Source organism: Anguilla anguilla, chromosome 1 (assembly GCF_013347855.1).
Source record: "Anguilla anguilla isolate fAngAng1 chromosome 1, fAngAng1.pri, whole genome shotgun sequence".
In the NCBI taxonomy this organism is placed as follows: domain Eukaryota; kingdom Metazoa; phylum Chordata; class Actinopteri; order Anguilliformes; family Anguillidae; genus Anguilla; species Anguilla anguilla.
Window position 1 is genome coordinate 84,389,415 of NC_049201.1, and position 18,387 is coordinate 84,407,801.

The 18,387-nt window shown below is 44.6% G+C and overlaps 1 protein-coding gene across 1 annotated transcript; it reads left to right on the forward strand.

Annotated features, from left to right (window-relative positions):
• LOC118207010 (NF-kappa-B inhibitor delta) lies at nucleotides 1-16,824 on the forward strand. Its single transcript, XM_035380261.1, has 12 exons — nucleotides 1-200; nucleotides 5,904-6,040; nucleotides 6,643-6,673; nucleotides 7,198-7,457; nucleotides 8,033-8,247; nucleotides 10,001-10,106; nucleotides 11,189-11,335; nucleotides 12,592-12,640; nucleotides 13,233-13,396; nucleotides 14,548-14,664; nucleotides 14,860-15,024; nucleotides 15,369-16,824. Exons 1-12 carry the CDS (start codon nucleotides 185-187, stop codon nucleotides 15,438-15,440), a joined length of 1,479 nt encoding a protein of 492 aa, XP_035236152.1. The 5' UTR covers nucleotides 1-184; the 3' UTR covers nucleotides 15,441-16,824.
• Nucleotides 16,825-18,387: the final 1,563 nt, after the last annotated feature.

The window sequence follows — 18,387 nt, forward strand, 5'->3', positions numbered from 1 at the left end:
TGACAGAAACATCGCGGTGAGGTCATTTAAATTTGGGAGCGCACGGCGAGGACAGGAGCCCGCTGTGAATTCAATAGCTTGTTGTAAGGACAGGGGCAAGAAAAAATCCAAGAATTTAAAGATATTGTAAATAACTAACAAGAACAGCCGTCCGACAGACCAACAGCGAAAACGGGATTTTGACATGCACTGGCCGAAATGTGAGTACTATTATTATTATCTTGTATATGGACTATTAACTGTTTTAAAAGCACATAACACAATGTGTTTAGTGTATAATGTTGAGCGACTTGGAAGTAGGCTATGTCATAAGTGACCTGAAGTTCTCCAGTTTCGCAATTGGCTTTGCTACAGAAGCTTGTGCATCTCATTCCGGCGCAGTAGCCTGTCCCACATTTCGCTCGTTTCTGTTGACGGTGTAATCAAACTTAATAATTGTTTACTGTATGGAATATACATAGACGATATTTTATTTGAGGACAACCAATATAAGACTAGGTCAGTGGTCAAGTACTCCACTGCTTTCAATTACCAATGGTGATTGTTACATCAACATTAGAGATTTGTGATCTTGCACATTAAAGGGTTAAAGTAACATAGGTAGGCTAATGTCTGTCTGTTTATCACGAATATCAAATATATTTAATATTCTTGTCGAACACATCGAAAAAGTAGGCCTATTCGATGTAACTCACTAGCGTTGAGCTGTCGGGGAATACATCGATTAATTGCGCTTTTGGTTTCTTGTAAATACCCCATTAATCTGTGGTGTTTTGTCTCCAATGCCTATAAAGCAAAATGACGAGTCCGTAAACAAATGAGCGTTTTGGGGAAACCCTTTAACACTTCCTGTTCTTCTCCCCCTCTGACAGAAATATTTAATTTCGGTTCTCCTTTAAATTAAATTGAACTGTCCGTAGAAAAGTGAGCATTCGTTGGGGGCTGTGGCGTCTCTCTCTCTCCCTCTGTCTTTCTCCTCGAGCAAGGCGCGCATGCGCGCTACAGGTTCCCTTTTTGTAATCTGTTGCAATCGATCAGAAGCGCTGGAAGGTCTGTCGCTGGAATCCCCTGTCTACCCACCCACTCTCGTATGACTCAGTGCGCAGGGATTTCCGTCATTGTTTGAATATTAGAACGACAGAAAGAGAGCGCTTTTTCGTGTGGACAGGCTATCCCCAGACCGCCTCGCCCACGTAACACTTCAGAGAACTGGGCCTACCCACAGGGTTATGCACTTAGCCGAGGCTAAATGTCACGAAGTTCTGGGCCGTGGTCACTTAATTGTAAAATCGTGTTATTGTTTTGAACAAGTGTTCCCAGAAGCCGGGGTGTGGCGCTTTTAGATACATAAAAAATTTTTCAAAAGAATTACATAACTATTTGAAAGACTAACTTTGTTATCGTTTTATATTTACATTTCTTAAAGCACATATGGTCAAAAACGACATTTACAATAAAATAAAAAAACATAATTCTCACATATAAGTATAGAGAGATTGTTTAATATTTCATAAAAATGTAAAGTTGTTTGGGAAACATGAATCCTTTGTGATCACTAATGGGGGCATTGTTTGTGATGTAAAAGCTGTCTCACTTTGGGTGAAATTTAACAAGAAAATTGTATAAATGAAGCCTGTGCCAATTTGTCAACCTGTGGTGAGATTTACAGTTTCTGCTAAAAATAAATAAATAAATAAATAAACAAGATACACACGTAATTCCATATGAATTGTTTTAACGCGGGAATCGATTGATCAAGCCTTCTTTGAAAAGTGGTTTAACGAACAAACAAAAAAAGCAGATACTTCCTGCCCCTTGACATACACAGCAAATTTTTTTTTAAAATTAATAATAATAACAATCAATAATATATTTACTGAACACCCAGCCGTGTCATAATTATGATTTTGTCCATTTACATATACAGCACATCATATTGTATAATCACCTATACACCTAATACACCTACAATTGTATAATCATTTGTTAGCATCCATGTGACATTATCTCAATTCTCATAAACTTTTAACATTTATGGTCACATAAACACATACATGTTTTTCTCAGCAATGAGTTGTGGAACGGAGACTGTGTATATGCCATTATTCATGTTTGTGTGCATTTTTAAAAAATATATACAAAAAGTATATTCTAGAAACACGATTAGAAGGTTGGGTAGGTGCTGCAGTTTGAAAAATTTATATTCTCATGCACACTTCAGGTTGCATAAGGATCCATGCTTTGACCTCCGGGAGAAGCAGTGCGTATGCCCTTTATATGTTACACTGTAGATGAAGTCTAAAGCCGCTTTTCCACCGCATGGTACCGGCTCAATTCGACTCGACTCGACTCTGCTCGCTTTTGGTACCAGGTAGGCTACCTCGTTTCCCACTGCAGATAGTACCCCCGTCAATGTAGCTGGTCGCTATTAGCGACGCAGCATGAAACGCGTTGCTCTGACCAATCAGTGGTCTGCAGTGTTCTCACGTCACCTTTTGGTATCGCCTCAGCTTGCTTGGAACCTCGACGGAGGTGATACCAAAAAAGGTGGCAGGTACCAGGTACTATCCACAACTTTTGCCCGATGGAAAGCCAAAAAAGTCGAGTGGAGTGGAGTCGAGTTGAGCCGGTACCATGCGGTGGAGAAGCGGCTTAATTCCACCTCCTGTAAGTATTGAGGATGGAGCTTTAGAGAAAGAAGGAGGCCATCTTGATGTGGACTTTAACTCTGTCTAGCCGTGAGTCTCATTTTCAGCACGTCTGCCCTACCGTACATACAATTGCACGAGAGAACTTTCAAGTAGGCGCACCCGGTGGACACATCTGATTTGCCTCTGTGCGTACTGCACTCTGCTGTAAATCTCTGTCCCTCATGATTTCCCTGTGTAAAGCGCACCTTCCAGACAGAGAAAGATGCGGAAGAAAATTCTTTGTCAACAATAAAAAAGCAATGTGCTCTTCTAATACCTTAAGCTGCCGTTTGTCACTGAACATACTTAACGCTGATTTTGAATCTGAAGGTCTCCACCTGTTTGAACGGCTGGCAGCAGTGTTTGAGTTTTGCGGTAGTTCACCAAACAACCTGCACAACCTTATTACAGAGTCTCATTGCCGTATTAGCACTATTAAAATAACTATCTGCTGTGTGACTGTGTTTCAGAAGGGGAGAGTGGAGACGTAATTTTAAACTGTGTGTGGCCCCACAATTCCTTGAGGCCAGTGACTGGACACTTTGGCTTTCAATGGACAGCCAGCAAATAGAAGTATCCTAAAATAGTTATAGTTATTTAGTTATATGGTATATAAAACCAGGGATCTTAAACTGGAATATCCACAGATTTGACTGATTTTCCTTGTGTTTCTTGATTTAAGTTACTGGTTGGTTAAAAAGCCCCTGTGCCTCATTTTCGTAACCAAAATTGGCTGCCAGTTGAAATAAACTTTTGGAAATCCAGACAGTTGCAGAAATTACATTTTGATAAGTTTAGGTTTAAAAAAAGAGAAAACAGGAGAGGGAAGTTGTCTGGGAGACCATCCTGGGGCTATAAATTTCCTTATTTGCAGAACTAGACCATGTTTCCTCTTTTAAAGCTTCAGGAAGCAAAGCAATACTGGACTTTACATTAGACGGTAGGAGAAAATAAAAGCAAAAGCAAAATTACTTTCCCCAACAGTGACCTTTGCAGCTTACAAACAAAGACCTCTCTCTCAAGCCTTGACTGAGACCGCTTCAGTTCCCGTCCAATAAAACACCTAGATTTCAAAGGCAGCTAGCTGGTTTAGCATTTAGCTGGGGAGGCACGTATTCACACCTGTTTAGAGTCTGAGTGCATTCACACAAGAGAGTATTAGTAACACGAAAGAAGTTTTTTGACAAAACGAAAAACAGTGGTTCACACTAAAAAACCGGAGAGCAGGGACCCCCTTGAGAATTTGGTTAGCGAGGGGGTATTCTCGCCACCTGTCACAGCAAACAAAAGGGGAAACAGAGAGCGGTAAAAAAAAAAAAAAAAAAAGAAAAAACAAGTCTTGCTCCACCCTGCGTGGGAATCACCTTGCTCGGTTCGCCGTTGCCACGGCTGCCCGGGGAGGTGGGCGAGGCTTCGGCGGAGCGTGGCGGCCGAGTCGAGCGTGACGGGGCGAGACTGCGCGCGGCGCCCCAGCTGCTCAGGGGGGCCCCGCGTCGGGTCGGGGCGCCCGGGGCCGCCGCGCATGCGCCGTCGCCACGGCAACAGGCAGGAAGACAACTGCGGTTCACAAAACCGCAACCAGCGTAACGGAGCTCGACGGCTCGAAAGGAGACAGGGGCCGCGTCACAGGAAACTGTGAGTTAGAACACTCTCCGTACGGTGTGACGGGTTCGAGGTTTTACTATCTTCTGAAGTATAGGTGGACCTTTCCATTGCTTTCCCTAGTGGAATACATCCCTCACACGTTTCTGCGCAAGCATGTTGTTTCATCTTCAGCGGAAATTTCTCTTATCTCCCTTCGCTGGGGTCAAGTTTTCAGAGAAATGTTACCTTGCCGGCGCAACCTTGCCAGGTCGGCGTCTGGAAATCTCCGAAGCTCTTGTTTGTATCAGAGCTTCTGTTGTGTTTTTGTTTTTTTCACATTTTTTTTTCAGAGTGGAAACAAAATTAAAAGAAAACACCATACACACAATGAATCAGAAGGATAAGGGGAAATCACAGACCTGGGGAAACAGGTGGTTCTTGTTTTTTTTGAAATGGGATGAACATTTGACAAAGAGTCAGTGACAGGTGTCATTTCACTTCTGAAGGGACGGGGTTGTGTGACTGGCAGGTGAGCGTATGCTATTTCGTTTTTTGTTCAGTTATGATAGCTTTCTTTTTCGGATTGGTGTTTCAACGTCTCTGCGCTACGCTAAGTGTTTATGAGTGGTTTAACAGAACTGTTGATGTACTTACAGTTCTGTTGATGTACTTACAGGCGACTGTAAATGAGATACAAAGTATGTTGAAAGCAGTTTTTTTCGCACAGGTTAGAGTTAGGTAAGCAGTTAAAGTCCTCACATGCTCACGGTAGTGTACTGAAGTACTGTGTATTGACACGGTAGTGCATTGGCCATTATTTCGCCTACCAGGGTTAGAAGAAGAGATCTCAGAGACTTTGGAAGAAGTCTGGTTGTTGAGGCACTTCTGGCAGGATCTTTAGTGGCAAAGACTGCCGAACCTGCTGCTGTTTCACTGGGAACAATGGCTACGGTGGTGTTGGCATGGACGTCTCAGGGAAAGTAACTGTGGTTGAAAACACGTACTCCTCGACCGTGATGTCCGTACGTTGGTGCGAGATGCAAGGAAAAATGGGGCGGGCAGCTCTCAACCAGTTGACTAAAAACATCACAGCTGAGTGTTAGCTGGCAGCTGGAAGTTTAATCAAGAACAGTCCATCAGGAACTTAACAGAGAGAGATACCATTGTTGGTGCGCCTTTTATTGTTGAAGTTACCGGTATTTCTTAGTTCTTGACACGGTTTTTATTAACATATGTTAGGTTTTTTCAGCGCACTTAAGTCTGTGTTCATTGTTTTACTAGGAAGCTTTATGACTGTTTTCCTTTGATAACGCTGGCAAAATGATCTGCGCTGTGAAGTTAATTAGTAAATTTGACACAAATAGCCTTTTCAGAATTAAGCCGTAAATCAGCCAGAAGCTATCCACCACTGTGCCTCTGCACCACAGAACAAGCAGGTATTTACAATTAAGCAACCAGAGCCGTGCTGGTGAGATGTCTGTGGTGTCTGCATCTTATGAAGTCTGATGGTGCTATTCTGAAAACGAAAATGACACCGGGGAAAAGCTTTCGTTTTTAACACCGACGGCCAGATCTCTGCTTTATTTTTTCAAACGGTTGAATGGTTTGAAAATCCTCTGTGTTCCACAGCGCCGAAGGAGAAGCCGTGTTACTCCTTGCCCACTGTGAAGAAGCTCCTGGAGCAGAAGCGAAAGCGAGACACTTCATCTGCATCTTCCTCCTCCTCCTCTTCGGCAGAGACCGGCGCGGGTGCCTCAGCTCTCCCGGTGAGCCCGGTCACAGTCCCTCAGTGTGGAACTGTGTGCCATAAACCCTATATTTTACGCTACTGAATGTCATAACCAATTACATTTGCATATTGTAGCTCATGACAGTCGCCACACCACTGTCGTAGTGTGTGCAGGGATTTTTACTGAGCAAATTTCACAACCATCTGTTAAGAAGTGATCACGGCTGTGTGATGACTGTGATATCACTAGCTGCGGTACACTGTCATGACAAGCTTATGACAGGCATTGTGCCACACTTACGACAGTGTAACATCTGCATTATGGCATACGGCAGGGGTCAGCAACTCGCGGTCCTCGAGGGCCGAGAACTGCTGGTTTTCCACCCTCCCTTTGCCTGGGAGTCAGGTGTGAAGACATTCTGGCCAATCAGTAGCACTAATTACCCGGGAGAAAAGAAAACCAGGGCTGGATTTGGATTCGAGGGCCAGAGCTGATGATCCCTGACATACATTATCAAGTTTAGATGTTAGTTTAGCCATTGCTCATTAATTATCTATACACATGTTGTAGATGCTTTGTAAATTGTATCGTGAGGAGCACCACTGTGTGTCTTACTCAGTCCTGTGTTTTGATTGCAGGTGTCAACACCACCCCAAGCTACTGTAACAGGCAAGTAAAACCTTGGTGTTCAAAATTGGCAACATAAATGAATCCATGTCATGACGCAAAAACCTTGTTTTTCATTTAATTTCATTCATTTTCAAATCATCGACATCGAAAGTACTTATCCTGCTATGTCTCCACACATACAACAAACAAATAAATCTAGTTCCCTACACCAGGTGACTGCAAAGAGCATCTGTCTATTATAGAGTGTCTGGTTCATCTGTAGTTAAGATCTCTAACTATAGAAATTTTGGAAAATCCTGTTGTACTTTTGGATGTCGCGTGAAAATAGTACCAGCAGAAAATGTCTGACCTTACAACTTGCCTCCGAAATGACCACATATGACCAATAAGAATAAAGTTTGCATTTCCTCTTTTAAAAGAACATGTTATATATACTTGCATACTGAAAAAAATACCACAAGGGGAAAGAGATGCATGTTAGGGACATGGATGCGTGTTGGCTGATGAAAGCACGTGACCCGAACCCGGCGACCCCTTCGTAACCTCTTCCTGTCGACCTCCAGACGCCTCCGGCAGCTATTCCAACACCATGGGCGCGATGGCACCCCTGCCGCCTTCGGGGTACAGCAGATGGAGCGTGGCCGGCTCCCATCAGCCCCTGCAGCAGGACTGCCCCTTTTCCCCCATGGCGACGAGCTACTTCCCCCTGTCCGGCGCGCAGGACTACAACTCCCAGGGCCAAGCCTACAGCCCGGCCCTCACCTCCAGCTTCCCCACGCAGCCCGCACAGGACTACAGCGGCGCCATGAGCATCCACGCCTACGTAAGGAACCGTCACCGTTACGTCACCTTACACAGAAAAAGAATCCCTCACTGGATGAACCAGAAAAATTTTATTTTAATTTGTTACACCTACAATATGTTGTAATGTTTTCTCAACTGAAAAGATTTACGGGTCATTCAAATCAACCTGAAGGTTTGTAACAACACTCCCAGACCAGCTAGCATATGCTCAGCATCACTAAGATGCTATGCGTAAGTTAGAACCATGACACAAATCATACGCGCATGCAGTGGTACGTGCAATAACCATAAAAACCTGAACTCTTTGTATTAAATGAGACATGCTTGGGAGTGGGAATGCAACAGGAGCCAAGATGGCAGTTTTGAACAAGTGGGTCTTCAGTCTGAGGTTATCGACATGAGATTGCATATTTACTGAGGTTATAGACATCCGTTTAAGTCCCTGGACAAAAATAACTAATGACTAATCAAATGATATATATATATATATATATATCCGCACAGTGTAGACCTCAAATGCAGTGTATTTTGGACCCTCGAGTCTTCCGCGCAGTAGTAACGTCGGTGGTTTGCCCTGACGTCATCTTCCCTCAGCCGGGCGGAGCGGTGACGTCGTCCCTGCCGGACGCGGTGCACTCGCCTGCCCTGCAGCCGCCCGCTTACTCCTGGGCCCTGGCGAGCGGCCTCCAGGCCCAGGCCAACCCCGGCGCGGCGGGACACTTGAACCTGGAGACCCTGGACGAGGCCAGGATGTTCCTGCGGGGAATGGACAACAGCAAGAAGACCTGGCAGGACGAGGACGGGGACACGTGAGTCGCGGGGACCGCACGGGACACCCTTAGAGTGGACCGCATGGGACACCCTTAGAGGGGACCGCATGGGACACCCTTAGAGGGGACTGCATGGGACACCCTTAGAGGGGACTGCATGGGACACCCTTAGAGGGGACTCCACGGGACACCCTTAGAGGGGACCGCATGGGACACCCTTAGAGGAGACCGCATGGGACACCCTTAGAGGGGACTGCATGGGACACCCTTAGAGGGGACTGCATGGGACACCCTTAGAGGGGACTGCATGGGACACCCTTAGAGGGGACCGCACAGGACACCCTTAGAGGGGACTCCACGGGACACCCTTAGAGGGGACTCCACTGGACACCCTTAGAGGGGACTCCACTGGACACCCTTAGAGGGGACCGCACAAGATACTCTTAGAGGGACTGCACTGCCCAGAGAGGTTTAGCATTTGTGTCAAAACCGAGCTGTTAGATCTTATCCAAAAACGCCCGGAGTGCAAGTGGAGCTTTTATTCAGGAGTGGCACATAAGCACCCGATTAACCAAATCAACCAATCGTGACCTTTGTGCAAGACTCTGATTGGCTGAAGTGGTGAACTAGAACAAAGCCAGTTTTATTTTAGCCTCATTGCCCGGAACTGGCCCTTATCAGATAGGATTGAAAAGAGCACTGGAACTGACAGACAGATGACTGGATTGTTGGATGCTGACCGATGACTGGATGTTTTGAGCTAGACTCAGTTGGAGTGCTCTGTAAGAATCACAGAGGGTTAGCAGGGTTAGATAAACTTGGTGGCAGGAACCCCTGTGTAAGCTGCTTTTTACTCCTGCTGAAATAGCCATTTCCAACAGCCAAAGAGCTGGTAATTCAGCTGTAGTCTATAAAGGGGGCTACATCACAAAAACATGATTGATTAGTGGACTGTTTGGTTTATTGACTGGCAAAATCACATTGTGCAGTACAGTGTTCATGGTGTTAATTCAAATCGATTATGTTCGATTAACTATATTCGAGTCGATTATGTTCCCCCCCCCTCCCCCCCCCCCCCCCGAGTTTAATTTAAAATGGTCAGTTTTACAAAAGTCCAAAATGGTGAAAGTGTGGAAACCTGGTTGCTAAAACATATATTTTACCAGTGGGAAAAGCCCTGAAAATACTGTGACAATGAGCCCAAACTTGCATTCTAAATAAATCACATACAGTTACATTGACACATGAGATCTGGTGCTTAAATGGTCGGGCAGTTATCCTATCGGCTGGAACAAAAACAGACACACAGAGGTCCGTGGGGCCTAACTTGGGAAGTCCTGGGGTAGAAACCCAAGGTCTGTGTACTCTGGTGGACTTAAAGCCAGAAGTGGAATGCCTTTCGTCTCGGAGCCAAGGGATTGCACCATCTCTGAGCTCTCCCTGGTTTTGCATGTGGCATTGCATCATGTTGTCACCAAAAATGGAACGTGGTGAACTCCGCTCAAAATACCAAGCAGGAAGTAAGGCGAAACTGCCGGCATGAGGTCAATGAGGTCACAGGGAAAAACATTGAGGCACTCAGCAAAAAACAAAAATAAAAAGACATAAAAAGATACTGGGAAGACTGGGGGGGGGGGATAGTACATAGTAAAATGTCCAGTGTTGCTTCAGCTCTAACAGTTCTGCTCCTGAGTTTTTATATGAGTCCAGTATGTACCCTGTAAGAGTTAATTCAACACTGCGCATTTTTCCGTGTAGCATTTGTGACCCTCTATGAAACGTTGTCACGCAGGATCCTGCACATCTACACCGCCAAGGGGCTGCGGGAGTACGCCCTAGCGGCTGCAGAGAACCTCCAAGCACTGGGGAGGCTGGATTCCAAGGAGCACAAGGGGAAGGTAGGGGACCACAAGGGGGAAGGTAGGGGAGCACAAGGGGAAGGTAGGGGAGCACAAGGGGGAAGGTAGGGGAGCACAAGGGGAAGGTAGGGGAGCACAAGGGGAAGGTAGGGGAGCACAAGGGGAATGTAGGGGAGCACAAGGGGAAGGTAGGGGACCACAAGGGGAATGTAGGGGAGCACAAGGGGGAAGGTAGGAGACCACAGGGGGAAGGTAGGGGACCACAGGGGGAAGGTAGGGGAGCACAAGGGGAAGGTAGGGGAGCACAAGGGGAATGTAGGGGAGCACAAGGGGAAGGTAGGGGACCACAAGGGGAATGTAGGGGAGCACAAGGGGGAAGGTAGGAGACCACAGGGGGAAGGTAGGGGACCACAAGGGGAAGGTAGGGGCCGAGCTGTGCTCTGCTGTTAGCATGGCACCCGTGACGCTGTAAGGCTTCTCCTTCTCATATCACAGTGGGTAGATTCAGTCCAGTCAGGGCCTCTTGTGATCTGCCTATTGGTCGAATGTTAATGCATTTCCAAAGTTGATAGTAGCTTTTATTCACACAAAAAAACGTAAGGTTAATGTAGGTTTTATGTAGTTTATATAGCTTGTAGTTTTTATTTTTAGAATGGCCAGTGCCTGGCTAAACTTGGTGGTTGAAACTGAGTGGGAAAAAAAATGTGTGTGAAATTAAAATAGGTGTCCATCTCCCCCTCTATGATAGAAAGTGTATTGCGCTCAATCAGAGAAACAAGTTAAGTAAGACAAGTTGACAAATGTCAGGGCCATGTCCCAATCAGTGCACTTGCCTACTATGAAGTATGTAAGTTGTGTACAGCTAGTAAACAACATGTATATGATGTGTATACTCAATAGTAGCAAGTGTGCTGATTTGGGGCTCCACCCTGGAAACTCTGAACACATACTCCTCTAACTCAAGATTATGGTATTTTTGTTTGGTATTGTGAAAAAATCATACTAATTTATCCATGACCAAACAGAAGTAACACGCTTTAGACTTTGGTAGTTAGACTTTTGGGAGGTAAAATTTCCTTCCGATGAAAAATGTCTCAATTCCCGGGTCTCCTCTGTCCCAGACTGCCTTGCTAGTTGCCGTGACAGCCAACCAGTCAGAAATTGTCCATGACCTCCTTTCGTTGGGCGCGGACATCAACGCCTGCGATGTCAAAGGGCAGACAGCTCTGCACCTGGCTGCTACGTACGGATTCCCCAGAGTGATGCAGGTGAGAGAAGCGGAACACACCTCCATAGCGTCCGTTCAGCTCAGAGTCCGTTAAGTCACCGGTATAACTTAATTACATTCAATTCAGAGTTTGTTAAGTCACAGGTATAACTTAATTACATTCTGTTCAGAGTTTAAGTCACAGGTATAACTTCATTGCATTCAGTTCAGAGTTCGTTAAGTCACAGGTATAACTTAATTACATTCAGTTCAGAGTTTAAGTCACAGGTATAACTTAATTACATTCAGTTCAGAGTTTAAGTCACAGGTATAACTTAATTACATTCAGTTCAGAGTTTGTTAAGTTACAGGTATAACTTAATTACATTCAGTTCAGAGTTTGTTAAGTCACAGGTATAACTTAATTACATTCAGTTCAGAGTTTAAGTCACAGGTATAACTTAATTACATTCAGTTCAGAGTTTGTTAAATCACAGGTATAACTTAATTACATTCAGTTCAGAGTTTGTTAAATCACAGGTATAACTTAATTACATTCAGTTCAGAGTTTGTTAAATCACAGGTATAACTTAATTACATTCAGTTCAGAGTTTGTTAAATCACAGGTATAACTTAATTACATTCAGTTCAGAGTTCGTTAAGTCACCAGTATAACTTAATTACATTCAGTTCAGAGTTTGTTAAGTTACAGGTGTAAGTTAATTACATTCAGTTCAGAGTTTAAGTCACAGATATAACTTAATTACGTTCAGTTCACGGTTTGTTAAGTCACAGGTATAACTTAATTACAATCAGTTCAGAGTTTGTTAAGTTACAGGTGTAAGTTAATTACATTCAGTTCAGAGTTTAAGTCACAGGTATAACTTAATTACATTCAGTTTACGGTTTGTTAAGTAACAGGTATAACTTAATTACATTCAGTTCAGAGTTCGTTAAGTCACAGGTATAACTTAATTACATTCAGTTCAGAGTTTGTTAAGTTACAGGTGTACTTTTATTACATTCAGTTCAGAGTTTGTTAAGTCACATACAACAGCAGCTACCTCGATTGATCGCAGAAGGAAGGATCACCGTGCCATTTATATCCAGGATAGTCTTACTTATATACAACTTTTGACAATGGTTTGACTAAGGTGTTCACATTCCAAAATGGCCACCTGAATTATGAGCTCTTCTTTATGTTTGTCTTCTGATTTAACTATTTTGCATTTAGATTGCAAGACTGACATGTCTACGTGTTCACAAACAAGGCTTTGCTTTAGTTAATGCATGTACTCTGTTTAATGTGTCTTTCAGACCGTTCTGTCGTTTGGGCCTGTGGATCTGGAGGCTCGTAATTTTGAAGGTGTGCTTCAACACACGACCATGTATAATAACAGCAATAAAAAAAATCACATGACCATGTATAATATTATCAATAAACACATGACCATGTATAATATTAACAATAGAAAACACATGACCATGTATAATATTAACAATTGAAAACACATAACCATGTATAATATTAACAATAAAATCACATGACCATGTATAATATTAACAATAGAAAAACACATGACCATAGTCTTGCCTTCCCTGTCAGTGACATTCACTCACTTCCCTAGTGGTGAGATTCAGTTTCTGCCACATTTGTGCATGTGTGAGAGAGAGAGAGAGTGAGTGAGGGGGGGGGAGAGTGAGAGAGAGAGGGACAGATAGAGAGAGAGAGAGAGAGAGAGGGACAGATAGAGAGAGTGAGAGAGGGACAGATAGAGAGAGAGAGAGTGAGAGAGAGGGACAGATAGAGAGAGAGAGAGAGGGAGATAGAGAGTGAGAGAGAGAGAGAGACATACCTCTTCCGCGCTGCCCGTGTTGAATGGGTCTCTGTAGGTGACAGTGTGGCGGTAAATCCGTGCTGAAGCTGCTGTGTGTTGTGCGGTTGTTTCCCTCCTCAGGGCAGACTCCTCTACACTGCGCGGCCATCTCCCACAGCGGCACGGTGAAGGCACTGGGCTCCGCGCCACCCGCCATGGGGGACCCCGTCATGCAGGCCCAGGCCGAAGACAAGCTCTCCTGCCTGCAGCTGCTCATCAGCTGTGGGGCCTCTCTGCTCAGCCAGGTACCGCATCTTAACCATCACAGTTACTTTCTGTTCTTATTCATCTGCTGCTACTACTGCTAGTACTACTACTGCTACTGCTACTGCTACTACTGCTGCTATCGCTACTGCTACTGCTGCTGCTGCTACTGCTAGTACTGCTACTGCTATCACTACTGCTACTACTGCTGCTGCTAGTGCTACTGCTACTGCTGCTGCTACTACTGCTACTGCTGCTACCACTACTGCTACTACTGCTACTACTACTGCTAGTACTGCTACTGCTACTACTGCTGCTACTACTACTACTACTGCTACTACTGCTACTGCTGCTACCACTACTGCTACTACTGCTACTACTACTGCTAGTACTGCTACTACTGCTACTGCTGCTACCACTACTGCTACTACTGCTACTACTACTGCTAGTACTGCTACTGCTACTACTGCTATCGCTACTGCTACTACTGCTGCTGCTCGTGCTACTGCTACAGCTACTGCTGCTACTACTACTACTACTCCTGCTGCTACTGCTACTGCCGCTACTACTACTGCTACTGCTACTAGTGCTGCTAGTGCTAGTGCTAATGCTGCTGCTACTACTGCTGCTGCTACTACTGCTGCTGCTACTACTGCTGCTAGTGGTACTGTTGCTGCTACTACTGCTACCGCTACTGCTATTACTGTTGCTCCTGCTACCGCTACTGCTACTGCTGCTACTACTGCTAGTACTGCTACTGCTATTGCTACTGCTACTACTGCTGCTGCTAGTGCTGCTACGACTACTACTACTACTTGTGCTGCTACTGCTACTGCCGCTACTACTACTGCTAATGCTACTACTACTACTACTACTACTCCTGCTACTGCTACTACTGCTGCTACTACTACAGCTACTACTACCACTACTACAACTAATAATAATAATAATAATAATAATAATAATAATATGTTCAATTTAATATGTGCTAATGTGAGTGAATTGCTGACTTGCAGTATATAAACCAATCACAAAACACTGCCCTCCAGAGCAAAATGCTGGTTGATTGGTTCTAATCTGAGTAACTGATGACATACTGTATGATAACTTCTTCTATTTTGGGGTGAATGAAGTCTGCGTGTCCTACCGTTACAAATTAGACTAATGATGACAAAAAAATTCCTGTTCACAGGACATCAAGAGCAATAAGACTGTCCTACACCTGGCAGTGAAGGAGGGGAACATCCAGCTGGTGCATTACCTGCTGAGACTGACCCTGACAGACATGCAAGCCTTTGTTAACATGAAGGTGAGTGACTAACCCTGCCTGCATTAGTCATCCACTTCGTCTAGTTCCACACCAGCAGAAACAAAACCGAAAGCAGTGAGTGTGTTTCACATAGCAACTTACCACTTATAGCGAGACCAAGCAGGGGTGTGATTACACTTTTCCAGTTGGTTGTTGGTTAAATGTAGTCACCGTGCTCTCTGTCTCCCCCTGCAGGCACACGGCAACACTGCGCTGCACATGGCGGCGGGCCTCCACAGCAGCTGCTGCCAGGAGGAGATGGTCCGCCTGCTCCTGAGCCGCGGGGCGGACCCGAGCGTCCGCAACCTGGAGAACGACCAGCCGGCGCACCTGCTGCAGAGCGGGGAGAGGGGAGAGCAGGTGAGGCCACATCGATCGCTGCGCACTGCCTTCCGCTCCACCCCATTCCATCCAATTCCCATTCCAAAATCCATTCCGTTCCATCCAATTCCCATTCCAAAATCCATTCCATTCCATCCAATTCACATTCCAAAATCCATTCCATTCCATCCCATTTTACTCCTTTACATCGTCAAATTCGCATGGCAAAACCAAAAAGGGGTTTTACTGAAAGTGTTCAAAAGTGACTAATGTACAGTGAGTCATCATTCATGTCCTAAAACTAGACATTCCAGAGCCTGTTCCCAACCAACGCCTTCGTGATCTCACTTTCTTCTCTCTCCCTCCCTGTTCTCCCCCATCAGCTCAAACTCATCCTGAAAAAGCGACCTGCTTCCTCTCGTAGACGTATTACATCCTTACAGGACCAAGAGTGACTTGGACTACTTTCTAGTCCCAGCGTATCCCTCCACCTCCACGGGGAGGGACATCCACCGTATCTTCTTATGAGGAAGTGGCCATAGAAAAGCACCTCTAATTTATTCTAGAGCAGATTATTTCACGCTGTCTAATCGATCGCACGTTTTACCCGTGGATTACGTTTTCTTTTGTGGGGGAACATCCTATAATTTATTACCATTCCTTTTTTGGAATCAAAGCAAATTTGTTTTGTATTGTTGTTTTTGTACTTTCAGTCAGTTGGACATGTGCACAGTTCTGTGATGGATGAATATATCCGCTGTCCAAGCCCATTGGTGCATAAGGCCCAGTGGCTCCCGCCTTGGCCAATAAGACTGCAGTTAGTTGCACGTGGGCATCCAGCATTTCAGTGGGCAGGCTCATACTGTATCCTAGAGGGCTGTAGTGTCTGCAGAGTTTCGTCATTTCCCATAAGTCAGCAGGGCGCACACCGGAGAACAAGGTGTGCGGACTCTGAGCCAATCAGAGACTTAAGGTTAATGGCGTAAGTGTGGAAACACCCCAGAAACAGGCAGACACTGTTGACCTCTGATAGCAGACACTGTGGACCTATATATATATATATATATATATATATATATATATATAGATTAGCCAGCTTTAAAAGCACTAGAGACATGCATGAGGCTGCCTTTCACCAGAATCTCACCATTTTGGTCATCGTTTGTCTGTTTTGTGTCGCTGTGCGATTGACAAGTGCAGGACTACTGAAGGATATGAAACATCTTTAGAGATTTTGTTTCTAAAAAACAGGGTCTATTCACAGGCTCTATATACACCACATAATCTAAAAGATTTTGGTGGTATGCAATATGGAGATCCTGGGGTTTATATCATTAACTAGAAAAGATTTTATTACCCATACTGGGCAATACTCATGCTGATACTCATGCTCATGCCGAACTGCAACCAGGTTTCCACACAGATGGAAGAAAGCAGACAAGCACAAGAGGTTAAAATTATACAAGTTGAAGACAAATTCTGTGTAACGAAATATTTCAACGTGCTTGCTCTGTTAGTAAGCAGCAAGCATGAGCTACTGAGTCCATAGATTTTGGCAAAAATGATCAATTAAAAATAACTAAAAAATGAGGCTCATAAGGTTGGGCACCTTAGTGTGCGTGACATGTAAACCCGGTTAGCAGCATCAGCGGTTCAGCTAACGCAGTGCCTCTGGCACGTGGGCGTTGCATCACCTTCCCAGCCTCAGAGAAGTGCACTGGACGTGATTAAAGCTAAACGAGGGGCTGACGTTTCGGTCCAGTGTCCGTTTCCCCACATTCACTCTCTCTCTCTCTCCCTCTCTCTCTCTCTCTCCCTCTCTCTCTCTCTCTCTCTCTCTCTCTCTCTCTCTCTCTCTCTCCCTCTCTCTCTCTCTCTTTCTCTCTCTCTCTCTCTCTCTCTCTTCCTCTCTCTCTCTCTCTCTCTCTCCCTCTCTCTCTCTCTCTCTCCCTCTCTCTCTCTCTCTTTCTCTCTCTCTCTCTCTCTCTCTCTTCCTCTCTCTCTCTCTCTCTCTCTCCCTCTCTCTCTCTCTCTCTCTGTCTCTCCCTCTCTCTCTCTCTCTCCCTCTCTCTCTCTCTCTCTCCCTCTCTCTCTCTCTCTCTCTCTTTCTCTCTCTCTCCCTCTCACTCTCCTCTCTCTATCTCTCTCTACCTCTCATTCTCTCCCTCTCTCTCTCTGTCTCTCTCTCTCTCTCTCTCTCTCTCTCTCTCTCTCTCTCTCTCTCTCTGTCTCTCCCTCTCTCTCTCTCTCTCTGTCTCTCTCTCTCTCTCCCTCTCTCCCTCTCTCTCTCTCTCTCTGTCTCTCTCCCTCTCTCTCTCTCTCTCTCTCTCCTGCTCTATAGAAATGTGATTTCTGTGAAATCGTGAACTAGGGACAGCCCATGACCCTTAAGCCCCCCCCCCCTTACTGAAGGAAACTTCCCTCCTCTGTCAGAAGCCATATTGGTTCGTTGACACGTGGCTGCAATTTCAATAAGCACGAATCGCACTGCATCAGTGCGTTTGTGTTTTGTATTTTTTAACGCTTAATCATTATTTATTCGCCCTTTGACCTCTGTTCCACTTACAGCAAATATGCATCGCTTGCATTGAGACTTTATTTATTGTGCAAAAACTGAAATGAAAGTTCTCTAACATTTTACCGTGTAAAGAAGACGTATTAACAATTTACTCTGCTTGCGATCCGCGAGCTGAACCTTCGTCTCAGAAGGCCAATCATTCTTAACTTTTAAGTTGTTTTAAGGGTAATTTCAGTCACTCATATTCTGTATGAGTTTTCTTTTCCTTGACTAAAACTGTTACTCTATAATGTTATGGCATAGTTGTTCTCTTTGTTAATTACCTCTAACATGCATGAATGTATATGAGAAGAAAGACACTGGGATATTTTTGACTCAAAGGTGCCCTCCCATTTAGCTGTAATGCAGTGTGTGTGTCATGTGATATTTTGGCATATTTTGAGTCATGCATTATCATTAATGAAGTGAATGTACTGGTCACGTAGTGAACCATAGAGGCACATGGCAAATAAGCATCGAAAGCATCAGTTTTATCCTGATGTGGAAAATACAATTTACTGGTTATGAATGGGGGGGGGGGGGGCACAGAGGTATAAACAATTATTTAAGGGCCATATTTACTTTACAGTGTACCTATCTACATTTACAGTAGATATGTACCGTTTAAGTATTTTGTGGTGCGTGTAAGCATTACTGTTATTGCTTTGTTTTAACATTGTGTTTAAATGTACAAAATGCAGCAGCCAGATTTTTAACGAAAACCAGAAAAAGAGACCATATTACACCAGTTCTAGCCTCATTGCACTGGCTCCCTATAACATTTAGGATTGATTTTAAAATTATTTTACTTGTTTATAGGGCCCTAAATGGTTTAGCACCTTCTT

What these genes read in the sequence shown, in the direction of transcription:
- LOC118207010 (XM_035380261.1), top strand. An exon ending in CGGGTGCCTCAGCTCTCCCG is followed by an intron (nt 6,041 to 6,642) that starts GTGAGCCCGGTC and finishes TTTTGATTGCAG; the next exon opens with GTGTCAACACCACCCCAAGC. An exon ending in GGAGGCTCGTAATTTTGAAG is followed by an intron (nt 12,641 to 13,232) that starts GTGTGCTTCAAC and finishes TTCCCTCCTCAG; the next exon opens with GGCAGACTCCTCTACACTGC.